At 45.7% G+C, this 22533-nt stretch overlaps 1 protein-coding gene across 1 annotated transcript in view; it reads left to right on the top strand.

Moving 5' to 3' along the window:
• Positions 1-6127: 6127 nt before the first annotated feature.
• Positions 6128-22533, top strand: part of LOC129829601 (protein kinase C zeta type-like) — a gene marked incomplete at its 5' end in the record, with an annotated part of 87821 nt that continues 71415 nt past the window's right edge. Inside the window, one exon of the mRNA XM_055891386.1 lies at positions 6128-6224. Within this exon, the coding sequence (XP_055747361.1) occupies positions 6128-6224 (97 nt within the window). The remainder of the gene's footprint in view (positions 6225-22533) is intronic.

The raw sequence follows: 22533 nt of genomic DNA, 5'->3' as shown, positions 1-22533 counted from the left end.
ATTGTCAGTTGCAGTCAGTTTGACGTGGAAAGACTACACCTTTTACATCGTGATCAATGATCTTCCGGATTTGTTTGATCAAAGAGTCTAACTTGATAACGGATACAGCAACAGTAAGTATGACAGCAGTCCTACGCATCCCGAAGCTTGAATCTATCGATTGGGTCATCATCCCGTTTCAATACGCTGTCGTCACTCTCCATAAGATATAACAGGAATGCCCAGATTCCTCCTTTTGTCTTACTGGGGGACCAACCAGGGTTGTATTCATTAGGCACGAAATGGAAGAAAACAAACTCAAACAGGGAAGGACTACTTGTTTTCCTTTGCGATTTTTTTTCTACAATGTTCCCTAATGAATAGAACCCAGCCAAGCGGAGGTCAGGTGGAGAGTGAGAGAGATGCCCTGCTGTGTTCTGTCATTGAGGGACTTATGGATTCAGCTTCATCTATAAGCCTCCTCTCTCTCCTCACATCTCAGCAGTGTCCTGCAGCAGAAGCCTTGGATGCAGAGTTTATGGAGGCTTGTTGTCTATCGATTGGCTGATGCAACAACTAAAAGTGAGATATAAATGGGACAGGAAAAGAGAAGGGGAGATGAGAAGAGAGAGGGGGAGATGAGGAGAGAGAGGGGGAGATGAGGAGAGGGGGGGGGAATGAGGAGAGAGAGGGGGAGATGATGAGAGAGAGAGCGAGAGCGAGAGCGAGAGAGAGAGAGAGAGAGAGGAGAGAGAGAGAGAGAGGCGCACGAGCGAGCACACACACACACAGACAACCGATAGGCACAAAAATAGCTCAGGCCCTGTCGCAGACTGTCAGGATGCTTGCAAGACTTCAGCACTGGTGGTGCCTAGGGGATCACTAATCTGAGTAGAACTGAGAGTGGAACGACCATGCCCCATGCCCCCCCCCCCTCCCCTCCCCCCACAGCCTAACAACCTATCACATGCCCTCCTTTAGTCTCAGCCCCTCAAAGCCTTATCTGGCTTGACTGCAGTTCACTTCACACACCACTATCCTTAGTATCGTTTTATGTCTTCAATTATGTATCTGACCCATATGTTGTTTTGATCTATATTGTGAGTGAAATCGCAATATTTGGTAAAAAATATATATATTTCGATTTTTTTTGCCTATATCGTGCAGGCCTGACAGGAGTGCGTCTTTAACTACAAATCTGGTCTTAACTTCTTAGCTGCAGATCTAGGATCAGCTTTACCTCCCTAAATAATAGCCTCAAAGTGCCAGGGCCATCCACGCAAGACTGGGACCAATGCATTGGAAGACTATGTCTTCTACCCTTCATCCTTGTTATATAACCAACAGCGGTTCCACTTTGCTGAAGTAAAAGGTGCTGAAGTAAAAGGTGTCAAGGGAAGATTCAGATTTATGTTAGTATTGGACTGTCTAATGAGGTCTATATGGCTGTGGTAATGAGATCTATAGGGCTACGGTAATGAGGTCTATAGGGCTACGGTAATGAGGTCTATAGGGCTACGGTAATGAGGTCTATAGGGCTACGGTAATGAGGTCTATAGGGCTACGGTAATGAGGTCTATAGGGCTACGGTAATGAGGGCTATAGGGCTGTGTAATGAGGGCTATAGGGCTGCGGTAAATGAGGGCTATAGGGCTGTGGGAATGAGGCAAATACTGCTGCGGTAATGAGGGCTATAGGGCTGTGGTAATGAGGGCTATAGGGCTACGGTAATGAGGTCTATAGGGCTACGGTAATGAGGTCTATAGGGCTACGGTAATGAGGTCTATAGGGCTACGGTAATGAGGTCTATAGGGCTACGGTAATGAGGGCTATAGGGCTGTGTAATGAGGGCTATAGGGCTGTGATAATGAGGGCTATAGGGCTGTGGTAATGAGGGCTATACAGTTGTGGTCTATAGGGCTGTGGTAATGAGGGCTATAGGGCTGTGGTAATGAGGGCTATAGTGCTGTGGTAATGAAGTATATAGTGCTGTGGTAATGGGGGCTATAGGGCTGTGGTAATGAGGGCTATAGTGCTGTGGTAATGAGGTATATAGTGCTGTGGTAATGAGGGCTATAGTGCTGTGGTAATGAGGTATATAGTGCTGTGGTAATGAGGGCTATAGGGCTGTGGTAATGAGGGCTATATGGCTGTGGTAATGAGGGCTATACAGTTGTGGTCTATAGGGCTGTGGTAATGAGGGCTATAGGGCTGTGGTAATGAGGGCTATAGGGCTGTGGTAATTAGGTCTCCTTCAGCAGTAGGCTGGCTGGCCTTAGCCCTGTTCAAGAGACGAACTGGTCATAAGGCAGGTCTGGCAAATGCCAGATGGGCTGGTCCATCTTCAGCCCAATTGGCCTGTCTGAATCGTTGTTGTTTTTCTACAGAAGGACCATTGTTTGGCTAGTAGGGGGCCTCAAGGAAAAACCAATGGGCTGGTGTGGTGGCCTTGATGGAAAAAGAAAATGGGCCAGTGGGATGTTAGAAATGCAGATTTCTGGTCCCAATCCGCCTCTGTCCTGCTCTAATAAAGCCTGTGGTATTGTCCAGGGAGACGCTATACTCTCACTGTGAAGGAATGTGGGAAATGCTTGCACAACCTCCCCAGTGTTACAACATTAGCAGGTTCACTGTTCGAGGGAAATCTCAGTAAGACCTGCCTGGGAGTTAGATCAGTCAGAATGTAGCAGCAAGCAGCCATCCAGAAGCATGGGTTTATGGTGACAAAAGTTGGATTTATGGTGTTTCATTAGCTGCTTATCTTCGGCGTGAACTTTTAGCAACTCTCTGTGTGTGTGTGTGTATGTGTGTGTGTGTGTTATGCTTGTTTTAATCCTTCCTTATATATAACAATATGTGAGTGTGTAAAGTAGGTATATAGGTATTAGTAGGCCACACCCACAGTTATTAGCAGTCCAGAACAAAACTACTACCGCGCAGGTCATAGACACCATAAGGTCCCTCCGCCTCCTCCACTCTGCTCCGAGCCTCAGAACCTCAGCACCTAGTCTAAAAATAGACACTGATGTTTAAATTTAGGTGGAAATGTATTCAGTGCAAATGATGGTGACGGTGTCAAACCCACAGCTAGTTATGCCATCGTGTGGTTGAGTTGGGTAACTTCAACCTGGTGATAGAGGTCTTCACGTTCTGACTGACTCGGATCTGGGTCAGGTCTGATATACAGTGCTTTCAGAAAGTATTCATACTCCCTGACTTATTCCACATTTAGTTGTTTTACAGCCTGGATTTAACATTCAATTAAAATTAATTTAGCGGCTCGACCCAATTGTACCTGTCCTCTATTAATGTACCTTGTGTATATTGTGTATATTGGTTTCCTTGAAAGTAGCCTTGACGTAGACTACATTTTTTTGTAAAGATGGAGGCCTTTTTCATTGAAGTAAAAGGAGAGTTAGAGGAGAAAGAGTGTAGTGAAAAGAAGCCGACAAAGGGGACACGTTTATGTAGTGAACGTTGGAGCGGTCAAATGGACTATGTGCATCTCACTATTCCGCTTTGATGCATTTTGTATTTATTTTCATATTAGTTTGTTTTATCATCATTATAATAATTGTATATCATTATTATCATTATTGTATATCATTTTTAATTTAGTTAATTTCACCTTTATTTAACCAGGTAGGCCAGTTCTCATTTACAACTGTGACCTGGCCAAGATAAAGCAAAGCAGTGTAACAAAAACAACAACACAGAGTTACACATGGGATAAACAAACGTACAGTCAATAACACAATAGAAAAGTATATGTACAGTGTGTGCAAATGTAATACGATTAGGGAGGTAAGGCAATAAATAGGCCATAGAGGCGAAATAATTACAATTTAGCATTAACACTGGAGTGATAGATGTGCAGATGATGACGTGCAAGTAGAGATACTGGGGTGCAAAAGAGCAAAAAAATAAATAACAGTATGGGGATGAGGTAGTTGGGTGTGCTATTTATAGATGGGCTGTGTACAGGTACAGTGATCGGTAAGCTGCTCTGACAGCTGATGCTTAAAGTTAGAGAGGGAGATATAAGTCTCCAGCTCCACTGATTTTTGCAATTCTTTCCAGTCATTGGCGGCAGAGAACTGGAAGGAAAGGCGGCCAAAGGAGGTGTTGGGGATCACCAGTGAAATATACCTGCTGGAGCACGTGCTAAGTGGGTGCTGCTATGGTGACCAGTGATCTGAGATAAGGCGGGGCTTTACCTAGCATAGACTTATAGATGACCTGGAGCCTAGTAGGAGGTTTCTCTCTCTCTTTATACTCTCTGATCTGTTTGGGTCTGTCCGAACCCGGGACGGGTCGGTCTGTCGTTGTGTCCATTCGGAACGGGTCTTAATTATTATTATTTTTTAAATGTATCCCCTTTTTCACCCCAATTTCGTGGTAACCAATTGTTAGTAGTTACTGTCTTGTCTCATCGCTACAACTCCCGTACGGACTCGGGAGAGACGAAGGTCGAGAGCCATGCGTCCTCCGAAACACAACCCAACCAAGCCGCACTGCTTCTTAACACAGCACGCCTCCAACCCGGAAGCCAGCCGCACCAATGTGTCGGAGGAAACACCGTACACCTAGCGACCTGGCCCGGCCCGCCACAGGAGTCGCTAGTGTGCGATGAGACAAGGATATCCCTACCGGCCAAACCCTCCCTAACCCGGACGACGCTAGGCCAATTGTGGCCTCCCGGTCGCGGCCGGCTGCGTCAGAGCCTGGGCTCGAACCCAGAGTCTCTGGTGGCACAGCTAGCACTGGGGTCTTCATTTTTTTGAAAATATATTTATGCATATTGGGTTGAGTGGGAAAGCCATGGATACATTTGGGAATGGAAGACCTCTAGACTGTATCATGGTGGTGGCTCCTCTATGGAAAGCCCCATTTGATATGTACCGATTAGCTTAAATAAAACAGCTGGCTAAATCCAAGGGGAATGAGAGCTGCTCATTAGGACTGTTATATACTGTGTTACGTTTTAGACATCATATCCAAAGACTAGGTAGTAGGGAAGTACTGGGCTACTATTGGGCATGCCTGGAGTGCGGAGGAGGAAGCTGGTGCTGTATGTGTGTGTGGAGGGACGGACAGAGGGAGGGAGAAAGAAAGAGAGAGACAAGAGACTGCTGCTGTGTAGCAGCCTCGAGGGAGTGAGGATGAGAGATGGAGTGGGGATTAGGGATGGAGTGGGGATGAGAGATGGAGTGGGAAGGAGGGAGGGAGTGGGGATGAGGGATGGAGTGGGGATGAGGGATGGAATGGGAGGAGGGAGGGAGTGGGGATGAGAGATGGAGTGGGAAGGAGGGAGGGAGTGGGGATGAGAGATGGAGTGGGAAGGAGGGAGGGAGTGGGAAGGAGGGAGTGAGTGGGGATGAGGGATGGAGTGGGGATGAGAGATGGAGTGGGAAGGAGGGAGGGAGTGGGGATGAGGGATGGACTGGGGATGAGGGATGGAGTGGGAAGGAGGGATGGAGTGGGGATGAGAGATGGAGTGGGAAGGAGGGAGGGAGTGGGGATGAGGGATGGAGTGGGGATGAGGGATGGAGTGGGGATGAGGGATGGATTGGGAAGGAGGGAGTGAGTGGGGATGAGGGATGGAGTGGGGATGAGGGATGGAGTGGGAAGGAGGGATGGAGTGGGAAGGAGGGAGGGAGTGGGGATGAGGGATGGAGTGGGAAGGAGGGATGGAGTGGGGATGAGGGATGGAGTGGGGAGAAGGGAGTGAGTGGGGATGAGGGAGGGAGTGGGGATGAGGGATGGAGTGGGAAGGAGGGAGGGAGTGGGGATGAGGGAGGGAGTGGGGATGAGGGAGGGAGTGGGGATGAGGGAGGGAGTGGGGATGAGGGATGGAGTGGGAAGGAGGGAGGGAGTGGGGATGAGGGATGGAGTGGGAAGGAGGGATGGAGTGGGAAGGAGGGATGGAGTGGGAAGGAGGGATGGAGTGGGGATGAGGGATGGAGTGGGGAGAAGGGAGGGAGTGGGGATGAGGGAGGGAGTGGGGATGAGGGAGGGAGTGGGGATGAGGGATGGAGTGGGAAGGAGGGAGGGAGTGGGGATGAGGGAGGGAGTGGGGAGAAGGGAGTGAGTGGGGATGAGGGAGGAGGAATAGAACGTAGGGAGGGAAGAGAGAACGCTATCTTGAGAGCCAGACTGTAAACAGAGGGAGCGGGTGATTCAGCTGCCGTCAGATGAAGGAGGGATGCTGCTAACACTCCTCTTCTACCTGCGAGTGAAAGGTAGGAGGAGAATGGAATAGGTTCTATAAGACACTAACTTAAGGTTGGTTGTTCATGTCCCCTCCTAATGGTTAACAATAGGATATGGGGACGATAAGTTGATCCTAGATCTGTGTCGAACGGCAACTTCTACCCGGAGCTGATGGACACTGTACAGAACTAAGACAGACGGACAGGCAGGGTGCATGTGTGTTGACATGGTTATAGTAGTTTGGTTGTCAAGCGGGATATGTGTGTGAAATGCAGTTGTGAGTGGGTTTATGTGGGTGTTTTACATGTAGAAAGATTAGATACAGAAAATGTGTGTTTTTGCGTCCGTGGAGCCTCCGTACGGGTCCTTCGCAACAGTTCTTCTTGTAAATCATTTAAGATTTGATGTACAAGAGAACAGATATTCAGCCTGTCTTAGAAGAAAACGTTCTCTAGAGGAAAACGTTCTCTAGAGGAAAACGTTCTCTAGAGGAAAACGTTCTCTAGAGGAAAACGTTCTCTAGAGGAAAACGTTCTCTAGAGGAAAACGTTCTCTAGAGGAAAACGTTCTCTATTCTCTAGTCTAGTTGTTCTGACTTTCATTGTCTTGCTAGAAAAATAAATCTAGAGTTGTTACATACTTTGGTCTGTTTGTTCCTAGAGTCATGGACTTCAAGGTCTTAACTTATCAATCAACATAATCATGTTACACATTACATTTCCCCCCACATCCTAAACATTTCCGTGTCATTTCCCCCATATTCTGTCTCATTTCAACCCATATTACAATCACAAATCAAGTCTGGATTAGACGTCTTAACCCAGCGGTGCGGTGACGCTCTCCTGCTGCTAAGAGCATTTCCCGGTCTGTTTTCTGTCAGCTCTGACAGTCTCTGCCTCCCTCCCAGCGGTGGTCTAGGCCACAGAGACTTGGGATGGTAATCAGTGTAACCTATTTAGAGTCCTCACATCCCCATCCATCTCCACTGACAAGTAGATACCAGACCAATCTGGCTAAACTCAGTCTATCTGCTTAATGTCATCCTCTATTGTCCTGATGGATGTCATGGTGGTGGGGGCTGATGGGTATCATGGTAGTCGGGGCTGATGGATGTGGATGTCATGGGGGTGGGGGGCTGATGGATGTCATGGTGGTGGGGGGCTGATGGATGTCATGGTGGTGGGGGCTGATGGATGTGGATGTCATGGTGATTGGGGCTGATGGATGTCATGGTGGTGGGGGCTGATGGATGTCATGGTGGTGGGGGCTGATGGATGTCATGGTGGTTGGGGCTGATGGATGTCATGGTAGTGGGGGCTGATGGATGTCATGGTAGTGGGGGCTGATGGATGTCATGGTGGTGGGGGCTGATGGATGTCATGGTGGTGGGGGCTGATGGATGTGGATGTCATGGTAGTGGGGGCTGATGGATGTCATGTGGTGGGGGCTGATGGATGTCATGGTGGTGGGAGCTGATGGATGTCATGGTAGTGGGGGCTGATGGATGTCATGGTGGTGGGGGCTGATGGATGTCATGGTGGTGGGGGCTGATGGATGTCATGGTGGTGGGGGCTGATGGATGTCATGGTGGTGGGGGCTGATGGATGTCATGGTGATTGGGGATGATGGATGTCATGGTGGTGGGAGCTGATGGATGTCATGGTAGTGGGGGCTGATGGATGTCATGGTGGTGGGGGCTGATGGATGTGGATGTCATGGTAGTGGGGGGTGATGGATGTCATGGTGGTGGGGGCTGATGGATGTGGATGTCATGGTAGTGGGGGGTGATGGATGTCATGGTGGTGGGGCTGATGGATGTGGATGTCATGGTGGTGGGGGCTGATGGATGTCACGGTGGTGGGGGCTGATGGATGTCACGGTGGTGGGGGCTGATGGATGTCACGGTGTTGGGAGCGGATGGATGTCATGGTGATTGGGGCTGATGGATGTCATGGTAGTGGGGGCTGATGGATGTGGATGTCATGGTAGTGGGGGCTGATGGATGTCATGGTGGTGGGGGCTGATGGATGTGGATGTCATGGTGGTGGGGGCTGATGGATGTCATGGTGGTGGGGGCTGATGGATGTCATGGTAGTGGGGGCTGATGGATGTCATGGTGATTGGGGCTGATGGATGTCATGGTGGTGGGGGCTGATGGATGTCATGGTGGTGGGGGCTGATGGATGTCATGGTGGTGGGGGCTGATGGATGTCATGGTGGTGGGGGCTGATGGATGTCATGGTAGTGGGGGCTGATGGATGTCATGGTGGTGGGGGCTGATGGATGTCATGGTAGTGGGGGCTGATGGATGTCATGGTGGTGGGGGCTGATGGATGTCAAGGTAGTGGGGGCTGATGGATGTCATGGTCCACTGATGTGGTTTCGGAGGGAAATGGAATGGTTGGATGTGTTCTTTTTTTGTAGAGGAAGCTAGTGTATATTGGGTAGTTACTTTTGAAGCTGCCATCTGGACATTGTATTTAGAACCATGTCTGTACACAGAATGTGATAAAGCCTTCTTCTAGTGGTATCCTATGCCTATGTGATGAAGCCTTGTTCTAGTTGGAGCCTAGGCCTATGTGATAAAGCCTTGTTTTAATGGGAGCCTAGGCCTATGTGATTAAGCAATGCTCTAATGGGAGGCCTGTGTGATAAAGCCTTGTTCTAGTGGGAGACTAGGCCTATGTGATAAAGCCTTGCTCTAGTGGGAGCCTATGTGATCAAGACTTGTTCTAATGGGAGCCTAGGCCTATGTGATAAAGCCTTGTTCTAGTGGGAGCCTAGGCCTGTGTGATAAAGCCTTGTTCTAGTGGGAGCCTAGGCCTATGTGATAAAGCCTTGTTCTAGTGGGAGCCTAGGCGTATGTGATAAAGCCTTGTTCGATTGGGAGCCTAGGCATATGTGATAAAGCCTTGTTCTAGTGGGAGGCCTGTGTGATAAAGCCTTGTTCTAGTGGGAGCATAGGTCTATGTGATAAAGCCTTGTTCTAGTGGGAGCCTAGGCCTATGTGATAAAGCCTTGTTCTAATGGGAACCTAGGCCTATGTGATAAAGCCTTGTTCTAGTGGGAGCCTATGTGATAAAGCCTTGTTCTAGTGGGAGCCTAGGTCTATGTGATAAAGCCTTGTTCTAGTGGGAGCCTAGGCCTGTGTGATAAAGCCTTGTTCTAATGGGAGCCTAGGCCTATGTGATAAGGCCTTGTTCTAGTGGGAGCCTAGGCCTATGTGATCAAGCCTTGTTTTAGTGGGAGCCTAGGCCTGTGTGATAAAGCCTTGTTCTAATGGGAGCCCAGGCCTATGTGATAAAGCCTTGTTCTAGTGGGAGCCTAGGCCTGTGTGATAAAGCCTTGTTCTAGTGGGAGCCTAGGCCTATGTGATCAAGCCTTGTTCTAATGGGAGCCTAGGCCTGTGTGATAACGCCTTGTTCTAGTGGGAGCCTAGGCCTATGTGATAAAGCCTTGTTCTAATGGGAGCCTAGGCCTATGTGATAAAGCCTTGTTCTAGTGGGAGCCTAGGCACATGTGATAAAGCCTTGTTCTAGTGGGAGGCCTGTGTGATAAAGCCTTGTTCTAGTGGGAGCATAGGTCTATGTGATAAAGCCTTGTTCTAGTGGGAGCCTAGGCCTATGTGATAAAGCCTTGTTCTAATGGGAACCTAGGCCTATGTGATAAAGCCTTGTTCTAGTGGGAGCCTATGTGATAAAGCCTTGTTCTAGTGGGAGCCTAGGTCTATGTGATAAAGCCTTGTTCTAGTGGGAGCCTAGGCCTGTGTGATAAAGCCTTGTTCTAATGGGAGCCTAGGCCTATGTGATAAGGCCTTGTTCTAGTGGGAGCCTAGGCCTATGTGATCAAGCCTTGTTTTAGTGGGAGACTAGGCCTGTGTGATAAAGCCTTGTTCTAATGGGAGCCCAGGCCTATGTGATAAAGCCTTGTTCTAGTGGGAGCCTAGGCCTGTGTGATAAAGCCTTGTTCTAGTGGGAGCCTAGGCCTATGTGATAAAGCCTTGTTCGAGTGGGAGCCTAGGCCTATGTGATAAAGCCTTGTTCTATTGGGAGCCTAGGCATATGTGCTAAAGCCTTGTTCTAGTGGGAGGCCTGTGTGATAAAGCCTTGTTCTAGCGGGAGCCTAGGTCTATGTGATAAAGCCTTGTTCTAGTGGGAGCCTAGGCCTATGTGATAAAGCCTTGTTCTAATGGGAGCCCAGGTCTATGTGATAAAGCCTTGTTCTAGTGGGAGCCTAGGCCTGTGTGATAAAGCCTTGTTCTAATGGGAGCCTAGGCCTATGTGATAAAGCCTTGTTCTAGTGGGAGCCTAGGCCTGTGTGATAAAGCCTTGTTCTGGTGGGAGCCTAATCCTATGTGATAAAGCCTTGTTCTAGTGGGAGCCTAGGCCTATGTGATCAAGCCTTGTTCTAATGGGAGCCTAGGCCTGTGTGATAACGCCTTGTTCTAGTGGGAGCCTAGGCCTATGTGATAAAGCCTTGTTCTAATGGGAGCCTAGGCCTATGTGATAAAGCCTTGTTCTAGTGGGAGTCTAGGCACATGTGATAAAGCCTTGTTCTAGTGGGAGGCCTGTGTGATAAAGCCTTGTTCTAGTGGGAGCCTAATCTTATGTGATCAAGCCTTGTTCTAGTGGGAGCCTAGAACTATGTGATCAAGCCTTGTTCTAATGGGAGCCTAGGCCTATGTGATCAAGCCTTGTTCTAATGGGAGCCTAGGCCTGTGTGATAAAGCCTTGTTCTAATGGGAGCCTAGGCCTATGTGATAAAGCCTTGTTCTAGTGGGAGCCTAGGCCTATGTGATAATGCCTTGTTCTAGTGGGAGCCTAGTCCTGTGTGATAAAGCCTTGTTCTAGTGGGAGCCTAGGCCTATGTGATCAAGCCTTGTTCTAGTGGGAGCCTAGGCCTGTGTGATAAAACCTTGTTCTAGTGGGAGCCTAGGCCTATGTGATCAAGCCTTATTCTAATGGGAGCCTAGGCCTGTGTGATAAAGCCTTGTTCTAGTGGGAGCCTAGGCCTATGTGATAAAGCCTTGTTCTAGTGGGAGCCTAGGCCTATGTGATAAATCCTTGTTCTAATGGGAGCCTAGGCCTATGTGATCAAGCCTTGTTCTAATGGGAGCCTAGGCCTATGTGATAAAGCCTTGTTCTAGTGGGAGATTTAGGTCTATGTGATCAAGCCTTGTTCTAATGGGAGCCTAGGCCTGTGTGATAAAGCCTTGTTCTAGTGGGAGCCTAGGCCTATGCGATCAAGCCTTGTTCTAATGGGAGCCTAGGCCTGTGTGATAAAGCCTTGTTCTAGTGGGAGCCTAGGCATATGTGATAAAGCCTTGTTCTAGTGGGAGCCTAGGCCTATGTGATAAAGCCTTGTTCTAATGGGAGCCTATGCCTATGTGATAACGCCTTGTTCTAGTGGGAGCCTAGTCATATGTGATCAAGCCTTGTTCTAGTGGGAGCCTAGGCCTGTGTGATAAAGCCTTGTTCTAGTGGGAGCCTAGGCATGTGTGATAAAGCCTTGTTCTAATGGGAGCCTAGGCCTATGTGATAAAGCCTTGTTCTAATGGGAGCCTAGGCCTATGTGATAAAGCCTTGTTCTAGTGGGAGCCAAGGCCTATGTGATAAAGCCTTGTTCTAGTGGGAGCCCAGGCCTGTGTGATAAAGCCTTGTTCTAGTGGGAGCCCAGGCCTGTGTGATAAAGCCTTGTTCTAGTGGGAGCCCAGGCCTGTGTGATAAAGCCTTGTTCTAGTGGGAGCCCAGGCCTGTGTGATAAAGCCTTGTTCTAGTGGGAGCCCAGGCCTGTGTGATAAAGCCTTGTTCTAGTGGGAGCCCAGGCCTGTGTGATCAAGCCTTGTTCTAGTGGGAGCCTAGGCCTATGTGATAAAGCCTTGTTTTAGTGGGAGCCCAGGCCTGTGTGATAAAGCCTTGTTTTAGTGGCAGCCCAGGCCTAGGGAAGGAAACATGCTGCTGTAGTGGATCAGTTCATGTTAGGACACACACACATTCCCAAGTCGGTTAGCTCCTGACCTTACTATTAAAAGATCTATGCGCACCATATATTCATGTATTTTTCCTATAAAGAAGAAGGTCTAGTAAGTATGTAAATAAGTGGGCGGTAGCTGACAGGCCTGGACCCATATTTATAAAGCATTTGCAGAATAGGAGTGCTGATCTAGGATCAAGTACCCCCTGTCCATGTGATTTTATTAACCTCTTATTTAAATGAATAAACTGATCCTAGATCAGCCATCTAAGACACTTAATGAATACGTGCACAGGGCTTGACTGATGGATAACCTCACCAAGCGGTGAGGTTGTGAAACAGAAACAGTTACAGTGATGATGATGATAGCACACTGCTCTATACTAGCCTGGGAGAGGGAGAGTGTCATTGATGACTCTAGTAGCAGGGCTAGTTTCATCCAGGACAGTCATTATTACATAAGACACTGCAGCAGTAGCCCCCGTTGTAAGGCAAAGGTACCCAGATAATTGGAGGGAGGAAGGGTGAGAGAGAGAATATATGGAGGGAGAGAGAGAATATATGGAGGGAGAGAGAGAATATATGGAGGGAGAGAGAATATATGGAGGGAGAGAGAATATAAGGAGGAAGAGAGAGAATATAAGGAGGAAGAGAGAGAATATATGGAGGAAGAGAGAGAATATATGGAGGAAGAGAGAATATATGGAGGGAGAGAGAATATATGGAGGGAGAGAGAATATATGGAGGGAGAGAGAATATATGGAGGGAGAGAGAATATAAGGAGGGAGAGAGAATATAAGGAGGGAGAGAGAATATAAGGAGGGAGAGAGAATATAAGGAGGGAGAGAGAATATAAGGAGGGAGAGAGAATATAAGGAGGGAGAGAGAATATAAGGAGGGAGAGAGAATATAAGGAGGGAGAGAATATAAGGAGGGAGAGAATATAAGGAGGGAGAGAGAATATAAGGAGGGAGAGAGAATATAAGGAGGGAGAGAGAATATAAGGAGGGAGAGAGAATATAAGGAGGGAGAGAGAATATAAGGAGGGAGAGAGAATATAAGGAGGGAGAGAGAATATAAGGAGGGAGAGAGAATATAAGGAGGGAGAGAATATAAGGAGGGAGAGAGAATATAAGGAGGGAGAGAGAATATAAGGAGGGAGAGAGAATATAAGGAGGGAGAGAGAATATAAGGAGGGAGAGAGAATATAAGGAGGGAGAGAGAATATAAGGAGGGAGAGAGAATATAAGGAGGGAGAGAGAATATAAGGAGGGAGAGAGAATATAAGGAGGGAGAGAGAATATAAGGAGGGAGAGAGAATATAAGGAGGGAGAGAGAATATAAGGAGGGAGAGAGAATATAAGGAGGGAGAGAGAATATAAGGAGGGAGAGAGAATATAAGGAGGGAGAGAGAATATAAGGAGGGAGAGAGAATATATGGAGGAAGAGAGAGAAAATATATGGAGGAAGAGAGAGAATATATGGAGGAAAAGAGAGAATATAAGGAGGGAGAGAGAATATAAGGAGGGAGAGAGAATATAAGGAGGGAGAGAGAATATAAGGAGGGAGAGAGAATATAAGGAGGGAGAGGGAATATAAGGAGGAAAAGAGAGAATATAAGGAGGAAAAGAGAGAATATAATGAGGGAGAGAGAATATAAGGAGGGAGAGAGAATATAAGGAGGGAGAGAGAATATAAGGAGGGAGAGAGAATATAAGGAGGGAGAGAGAATATAAGGAGGGAGAGGGAATATAAGGAGGAAAAGAGAGAATATAAGGAGGAAAAGAGAGAATATAAGGAGGGAGAGAGAATATAAGGAGGGAGAGAGAATATAAGGAGGGAGAGAGAATATAAGGAGGGAGAGAGAATATAAGGAGGGAGAGAGAATATAAGGAGGGAGAGAGAATATAAGGAGGGAGAGGGAATATAAGGAGGAAAAGAGAGAATATAAGGAGGAAAGAGAGAATATAAGGAGGGAGAGAGAATATAAGGAGGGAGAGAGAATATAAGGAGGGAGAGAGAATATAAGGAGGGAGAGAGAATATAAGGAGGGAGAGAGAATATAAGGAGGGAGAGGGAATATAAGGAGGGAGAGGGAATATAAGGAGGGAGAGAGAAAATATATGGAGGAAGAGAGAGAAAATATATGGAGGAAGAGAGAGAATATATGGAGGAAAAGAGAGAATATAAGGAGGGAGAGAGAATATAAGGAGGGAGAGAGAATATAAGGAGGGAGAGAGAATATAAGGAGGGAGAGAGAATATAAGGAGGGAGAGAGAATATAAGGAGGGAGAGGGAATATAAGGAGGGAGAGAGAATATAAGGAGGGAGAGAGAAAATATATGGAGGAAGAGAGAGAAAATATATGGAGGAAGAGAGAGAATATATGGAGGAAAAGAGAGAATATAAGGAGGGAGAGAGAATATAAGGAGGGAGAGAGAATATAAGGAGGGAGAGAGAATATAAGGAGGGAGAGAGAATATAAGGAGGGAGAGGGAATATAAGGAGGAAAAGAGAGAATATAAGGAGGAAAGAGAGATATAATGAGGGAGAGAGAATTAGGAGGGAGAGAGATATAAGGAGGGAGAGAGATATAAGGAGGGAGAGAGAATATAAGGAGGGAGAGAGAATATAAGGAGGAAAAGAGAGAATATAAGGAGGAAAAGAGAGAATATAAGGAGGGAGAGAGAGAGAATATGAGGGAGAGAGAGAGAATATGAGGGAGAGAGAGAGAATATGAGGGAGAGAGAGAGAATATGAGGAGAGAGAGAGAATATAAGGGGGGAGAGAGAGAATATAAGGGGGGAGAGAGAGAATATAAGGGGGGAGAGAGAGAATATAAGGGGGGAGAGAGAGAATATAAGGGGGGAGAGAGAGAATATAAGGGGGGAGAGAGAGAATATAAGGGGGGAGAGAGAGAGAGAATATAAGGAGGAAAAGAGAGAGAATATAAGGAGGGAAAGAGAGAGAATATAAGGAGGAAAAGAGAGAGAATATAAGGAGGGAGAGAGAGAGAATATAAGGAGGGAGAGAGAGAGAATATAAGGAGGGAGAGAGAGAGAATATAAGGAGGGAGAGAGAATATAAGGAGGGAGAGAATATAAGGAGGGAGAGAGAATATAAGGAGGGAGAGAGAATATAAGGAGGGAGAGAGAATATAAGGAGGGAGAGAGAATATAAGGAGGGAGAGAGAATATAAGGAGGGAGAGAGAATATAAGGAGGGAGAGAGAATATAAGGAGGGAGAGAGAATATAAGGAGGGAGAGAGAATATAAGGAGGGAGAGAGAATATAAGGAGGAAAAGAGAGAATATAAGGAGGAAAAGAGAGAATATAAGGAGGAAAAGAGAGAATATAAGGAGGGAGAGAGAATATAAGGAGGGAGAGAGAATATAAGGAGGGAGAGAGAATATAAGGAGGGAGAGAGAATATAAGGAGGAAAAGAGAGAATATAAGGAGGGAGAGAGAATATAAGGAGGGAGAGAGAATATAAGGAGGGAGAGAGAATATAAGGAGGGAGAGAGAGAGAATATGAGGGAGAGAGAGAGAATATGAGGGAGAGAGAGAGAATATGAGGGAGAGAGAGAGAATATGAGGGAGAGAGAGAGAATATAAGGGGGGAGAGAGAGAATATAAGGGGGGAGAGAGAGAATATAAGGGGGGAGAGAGAGAATATAAGGGGGGAGAGAGAGAGAGAATATAAGGAGGAAAGAGAGAGAATATAAGGAGGGAAAGAGAGAGAATATAAGGAGGGAGAGAGAGAGAATATAAGGAGGGAGAGAGAATATAAGGAGGGAGAGAGAATATAAGGAGGGAGAGAGAATATAAGGAGGGAGAGAGAATATAAGGAGGGAGAGAGAATATAAGGGGGGAGAGAGAGAATATAAGGGGGGAGAGAGAGAGAGAATATAAGGAGGAAAAGAGAGAGAATATAAGGAGGGAAAGAGAGAGAATATAAGGAGGAAAAGAGAGAGAATATAAGGTGGGAGAGAGAGAGAATATAAGGAGGGAGAGAGAGAGAATATAAGGAGGGAGAGAGAGAGAATATAAGGAGGGAGAGAGAATATAAGGAGGGAGAGAATATAAGGAGGGAGAGAGAATATAAGGAGGGAGAGAGAATATAAGGAGGGAGAGAGAATATAAGGAGGGAGAGAGAATATAAGGAGGGAGAGAGAATATAAGGAGGGAGAGAGAATATAAGGAGGGAGAGAGAATATAAGGAGGGAGAGAGAATATAAGGAGGGAGAGAGAATATAAGGAGGGAGAGAGAATATAAGGAGGGAGAGAGAATATAAGGAGGAAAGAGAGAATATAAGGAGGAAAAGAGAGAATATAAGGAGGAAAAGAGAGAATATAAGGAGGGAGAGAGAATATAAGGAGGGAGAGAGAATATAAGGAGGGAGAGAGAATATAAGGAGGGAGAGAGAATATAAGGAGGAAGAGAGAATATAAGGAGGGAGAGAGAATATAAGGAGGGAGAGAGAATATAAGGAGGGAGAGAGAATATAAGGAGGGAGAGAGAGAGAATATGAGGGAGAGAGAGAGAATATGAGGGAGAGAGAGAGAATATGAGGGAGAGAGAGAGAATATGAGGGAGAGAGAGAGAATATAAGGAGGGGAGAAGAGAGAATATAAGGGGGAGAGAGAGAATATAAGGGGGGAGAGAGAGAGAGAATATAAGGAGGAAAAGAGAGAGAATATAAGGAGGGAAGAGAGAGAATATAAGGAGGGAGAGAGAGAGAATATAAGGAGGGAGAGAATATAAGGAGGAGAGAGAATATAAGGAGGGAGAGAGAATATAAGGAGGGAGAGAGAATATAAGGAGGGAGAGAGAATATAAGGAGGGAGAGAGAATATAAGGAGGGAGAGAGAATATAAGGAGGGAGAGAGAATATAAGGAGGGAGAGAGAATATAAGGAGGGAGAGAGAATATAAGGAGGAAAGAGAGAATATAAGGAGGAAAGAGAGAATATAAGGAGGGAGAGAGAATATAAGGAGGGAGAGAGAATATAAGGAGGGAGAGAGAATATAAGGAGGGAGAGAGAATATAAGGAGGGAGAGAGAATATAAGGAGGGAGAGAGAATATAAGGAGGGAGAGAGAATATAAGGAGGGAGAGAGAAAATAAGGAGGAAGAGAGAGAATATAGAGGAGGAGAGAGAATATAAGGAGGGAGAGAGAATATAAGGAGGGAGAGAGAATATATGGAGGAGGAGAGAGAATATATGGAGGAGAGAGAGAATATAAGGAGGAAGAGAGAGAATATATGGAGGAAGAGAGAGAATATATGAGGAAGAGAGAGAATATAAGGAGGGAGAGAGAATATAAGGAGGGAGAGAGAATATAAGGAGGGAGAGAGAATATAAGGAGGGAAGAGAGATATAAGGAGGGAGAGAGAATATAAGGAGGGAGAGAGAATATAAGGAGGGAGAGAGAATATAAGGAGGGAGAGAGAATATAAGGAGGGAGAGAGAATATAAGGAGGGAGAGAGAATATAAGGAGGGAGAGAGAATATAAGGAGGGAGAGAGAATATAAGGAGGGAGAGGAGAATATAAGGAGGGAGAGAGAATATAAGGAGGAGAGAGAATATAAGGAGGGAGAGAGAATATAAGGAGGGAGAGAGAATATAAGGAGGGAGAGAGAATATAAGGAGGGAGAGAGAATATAAGGAGGGAGAGAGAATATAAGGAGGGAGAGAGAATATAAGGAGGGAGAGAGAATATAAGGAGGGAGAGAGAATATAAGGAGGGAGAGAGAATATAAGGAGGGAGAGAGAATATAAGGAGGGAGAGAGAATATAAGGAGGGAGAGAGAATATAAGGAGGGAGAGAGAATATAAGGAGGGAGAGAGAATATAAGGAGGGAGAGAGAATATAAGGAGGGAGAGAGAATATAAGGAGGAGAAGAGAGAATATAAGGAGGAAGAGAGAGAATATAAGGAGGGAGAGAGAATATAAGGAGGGAGAGAGAATATAAGGAGGGAAGAGAGAATATAAGGAGGGAGAGAGAATATAAGGAGGGAGAGAGAGATATAAGGAGGAGAAGAGAGAATATAAGGAGGAAAAGAGAGAATATAAGGAGGGAGAGAGAGAATATAAGGGAGGGAGAGAGAATATAAGGAGGGAGAGAGAATATAAGGAGGGAGAGAGAATATAAGGAGGGAGAGAGAATATAAGGAGGGAAAGAGAGAATATAAGGAGGAAAAGAGAGAATATAAGGAGGGAGAGAGAGAGAATATGAGGGAGAGAGAGAGAATATGAGGGGAGGAGAGAGAGAATATGAGGGAGGAGAGAGAGAATATAAGGAGGGGAGAGAGAGAATATAAGGGGGTGAGAGAGAGAATATAGGGGGGAGAGAGAGAGAATATAAGGGGGGAGAGAGAGAGAATATAAGGGGGGAGAGAGAGAGAATATAAGGAGCGAAAGAGAGAGAATATAAGGAGGAAAAGAGAGAGAATATAAGGAGGGAGAGAGAGAGAATATAAGGAGGGAGAGAGAGAGAATATAAGGAGGGAGAGAGAGAGAATATAAGGAGGGAGAGAGAGAGAATATAAGGAGGGAGAGAGAGAGAATATAAGGAGGGAGAGAGAGAGAATATAAGGAGGGAGAGAGAGAGAATATAAGGAGGGGAGAGAGAGAGAATATAAGGAGGGAGAGAGAATATAAGGAGGGAGAGAGAATATAAGGAGGGAGAGAGAGAATATAAGGAGGGGAGAGAGAGAATATAAGGAGGGAGAGAGAATATAAGGAGGGAGAGAGAATATAAGGAGGGAGAGAGAATATAAGGAGGAAAAGAGAGAATATAAGGAGGAAAAGAGAGAATATAAGGAGGGAGAGAGAATATAAGGAGGGAGAGAGGAATATAAGGAGGGAGAGAGAATATAAGGAGGGAGAGAGAATATAAGGAGGAGAGAAGAGGAGAGACGAGAGAGAAGGAGGAGAGAGAGATACGAGAGAGAGAGAATAGGAGAGAGAGATAAGAGGAAAGAGAATATAAGGAGGAAAAGAGAGAATATAAGGAGGGGAGAGAGAGAGAATATGAGGGAGAGAGAGAGAATATGAGGGAGAGAGAGAGAATATGAGGGAGAGAGAGAGAATATAAGGGGGGAGAGAGAGAATATAAGGGGGGAGAGAGAGAATATACGGGGGGGAGAGAGAGAATATAAGGGGGGAGAGAGAGAGAATATAAGGGGGGAGAGAGAGAGAATATAAGGAGCGAAAGAGAGAGAATATAAGGAGGAAAAGAGAGAGAATATAAGGAGGGAGAGAGAGAGAATATAAGGAGGGAGAGAGAGAGAATATAAGGAGGGAGAGAGAGAGAATATAAGGAGGGAGAGAGAGAGAATATAAGGAGGGAGAGAGAGAGAATATAAGGAGGGAGAGAGAGAGAATATAAGGAGGGAGAGAGATATAAGGAGGGAGAGAGAATATAAGGAGGGAGAGAGAATATAAGGAGGGAGAGAGAATATAAGGAGGGAGAGAGAATATAAGGAGGGAGAGAGAATATAAGGAGGGAGAGAGAATATAAGGAGGGAGAGAGAATATAAGGAGGGAGAGAGAATATAAGGAGGGAGAGAGAATATAAGGAGGGAGAGAGAATATAAGGAGGGAGAGAGAATATAAGGAGGGAAGAGAGAATATAAGGAGGGAAGAGAGAATATAAGGAGGAAAGAGAGAATATAAGGAGGGAGAGAGAATATAAGGAGGGAGAGAGAATATAAGGAGGGAGAGAGAATATAAGGAGGGAGAGAGAATATAAGGAGGGAGAGAGAATATAAGGAGGGAGAGAGAATATAAGGAGGGAGAGAGAATATAAGGAGGAAAGAGAGAATATAAGGAGGGAGAGAGAATATAAGGAGGGAGAGAGAATATAAGGAGGGAGAGAGAATATAAGGAGGGAGAGAGAGAGAATATGAGGAGAGAGAGAGAATATGAGGAGGAGAGAGAGAATATGAGGGAGAGAGAGAGAATATAAGGGGGAGAGAGAGAATATAAGGGGGGAGGAGAGAGAGAATATAAGGGAGGGAGAGAGAATATAAGGGGGGAGAGAGAGAATATAAGGGGGGAGAGAGAGAATATAAGGGGGGAGAGAGAGAATATAAGGGGGGAGAGAGAGAATATAAGGGGGGAGAGAGAGAGAGAGATATAAGGAGGAAAGAGAGAGAATATAAGGAGGAAGAGAGAGAATATAAGGAGGGAAGAGAGAGAATATAAGGAGGAGAGAGAATATAAGGAGGGAGAGAGAATATAAGGAGGGAGAGAGAATATAAGGAGGGAGAGAGAATATAAGGAGGGAGAGAGAATATAAGGAGGGAGAGAGAATATAAGGAGGGAGAGAGAATATAAGGAGGGAGAGAGAATATAAGGAGGGAGAGAGAATATAAGGAGGGAGAGAGAATATAAGGAGGGAGAGAGAATATAAGGAGGGAGAGAGAATATAAGGAGGGAGAGAGAATATAAGGAGGAGAGAGAATATAAGGAGGGAGAGAATATAAGGAGGGAGAGAGAATATAAGGAGGGAGAGAGAATATAAGGAGGGAGAGAGAATATAAGGAGGGAGAGAGAATATAAGGAGGGAGAGAGAATATAAGGAGGGAGAGAGAATATAAGGAGGGAGAGAGAATATAAGGAGGGAGAGAGAATATAAGGAGGGAGAGAGAATATAAGGAGGGAGAGAGAGAATATAAGGAGGGAGAGAGAATATAAGGAGGGGAGAGAGAATATAAGGAGGAGAGAGAGAATATAAGGAGGAAGAGAGAGAATATAAGGAGGGAAGAGAGAATATAAGGAGGGAGAGAGAGATATAAGGAGGGAGAGAGAATATAAGGAGGGAGAGAGAATATAAGGAGGAAGAGAGAATATAAGGAGGGAGAGAGAATATAAGGAGGGAGAGAGAATATAAGGAGGGAGAGAGAATATAAGGAGGGAGAGAGAGAGAATAGAGGAGAGAGAGAGAATATAAGGAGGGAGAGAGAATATAAGGAGGGAGAGAGAATATAAGGAGGGAGAGAGAATATAAGGAGGGAGAGAGAATATAAGGAGGAGAGAGAGAATATAAGGAGGGAGAGAGAATATAAGGAGGGAGAGAGAATATAAGGAGGGAAGAGAGAATATAAGGAGGGAGAGAGAATATAAGGAGGGAGAGAGAATATAAGGAGGGAGAGAGAATATAAGGAGGGAGAGAGAATATAAGGAGGGAGAGAGAATATAAGGAGGGAGAGAGAATATAAGGAGGGAGAGAGAATATAAGGAGGGAGAGAGAATATAAGGAGGGAGAGAGAATATAAGGAGGGAGAGAGAATATAAGGAGGAGAGAGAATATAAGGAGGGAGAGAGAATATAAGGAGGGAGAGAGAATATAAGGAGGGAGAGAGAGAATATAAGGAGGGAAGAGAGAATATAAGGAGGAAGAGAGAGAATATAAGGAGGAGAGAGAGAATATAAGGAGGGAGAGAGAATATAAGGAGGGAGAGAGAATATAAGGAGGGAGAGAGAATATAAGGAGGGAGAGAGAATATAAGGAGGAAGAGAGAGAATATAAGGAGGAGAAGAGAGAATATAAGGAGGAGAGAGAGAATATAAGGAGGAGAGAGAGAGATATAAGGAGGGAGAGAGAATATAAGGAGGGAGAGAGAATATAAGGAGGAGAGAGAGAATATAAGGAGGAGAGAGAGAATATAAGGAGGGAGAGAGAATATAAGGAGGGAGAGAGAATATAAGGAGGGAGAGAGAATATAAGGAGGGAGAGAGAATATAAGGAGGGAGAGAGAATATAAGGAGGGAGAGAGAATATAAGGAGGGAGAGAGAATATAAGGAGGGAGAGAGAATATAAGGAGGGAGAGAGAATATAAGGAGGGAGAGAGAATATAAGGAGGGAGAGAGAATATAGGAGGGAGAGAGAATAAGGAGGAGAGAGAATATAAGGAGGGAGAGAGAATATAAGGAGGGAGAGAGAATATAAGGAGGGAGAGAGGAATATAAGGAGGGAGAGAGAATATAAGGAGGGAGAGAATATAAGGAGGGGGAGAATAAGAGGGAGAGAGAATATAGGAGGGAGAGAGAATATAAGGAGGAGAGAGAATATAAGGAGAGAGAAAAAGGAGGAGAGAATATAAGGGGGAGAGAGAATATAAGGAGGAGAGAGAATATAAGGAGGGAGAGAGAATATAAGGAGGGAGAGAGAATATAAGGAGGGAGAGAGAATATAAGGAGGGAGAGAGAATATAAGGAGGGAGAGAGAATATAAGGAGGGAGAAGAGAATATAAGGAGGAGAGAGAGAATATAGGAGGAAGAGAGAGAATAGAAGGAGGAAAGAGAGAATATATGGAGGGGAGTAGAGAATATAAGGAGGGAGAGAGATATAAGGA

Source organism: Salvelinus fontinalis, chromosome 31 (genome assembly GCF_029448725.1).
Source record: "Salvelinus fontinalis isolate EN_2023a chromosome 31, ASM2944872v1, whole genome shotgun sequence".
NCBI classification, from domain to species: Eukaryota; Metazoa; Chordata; class Actinopteri; order Salmoniformes; family Salmonidae; genus Salvelinus; species Salvelinus fontinalis.
Note: the sequence above shows the minus strand (reverse complement) of the source record. Positions and strands in the feature narration are given on the sequence as shown.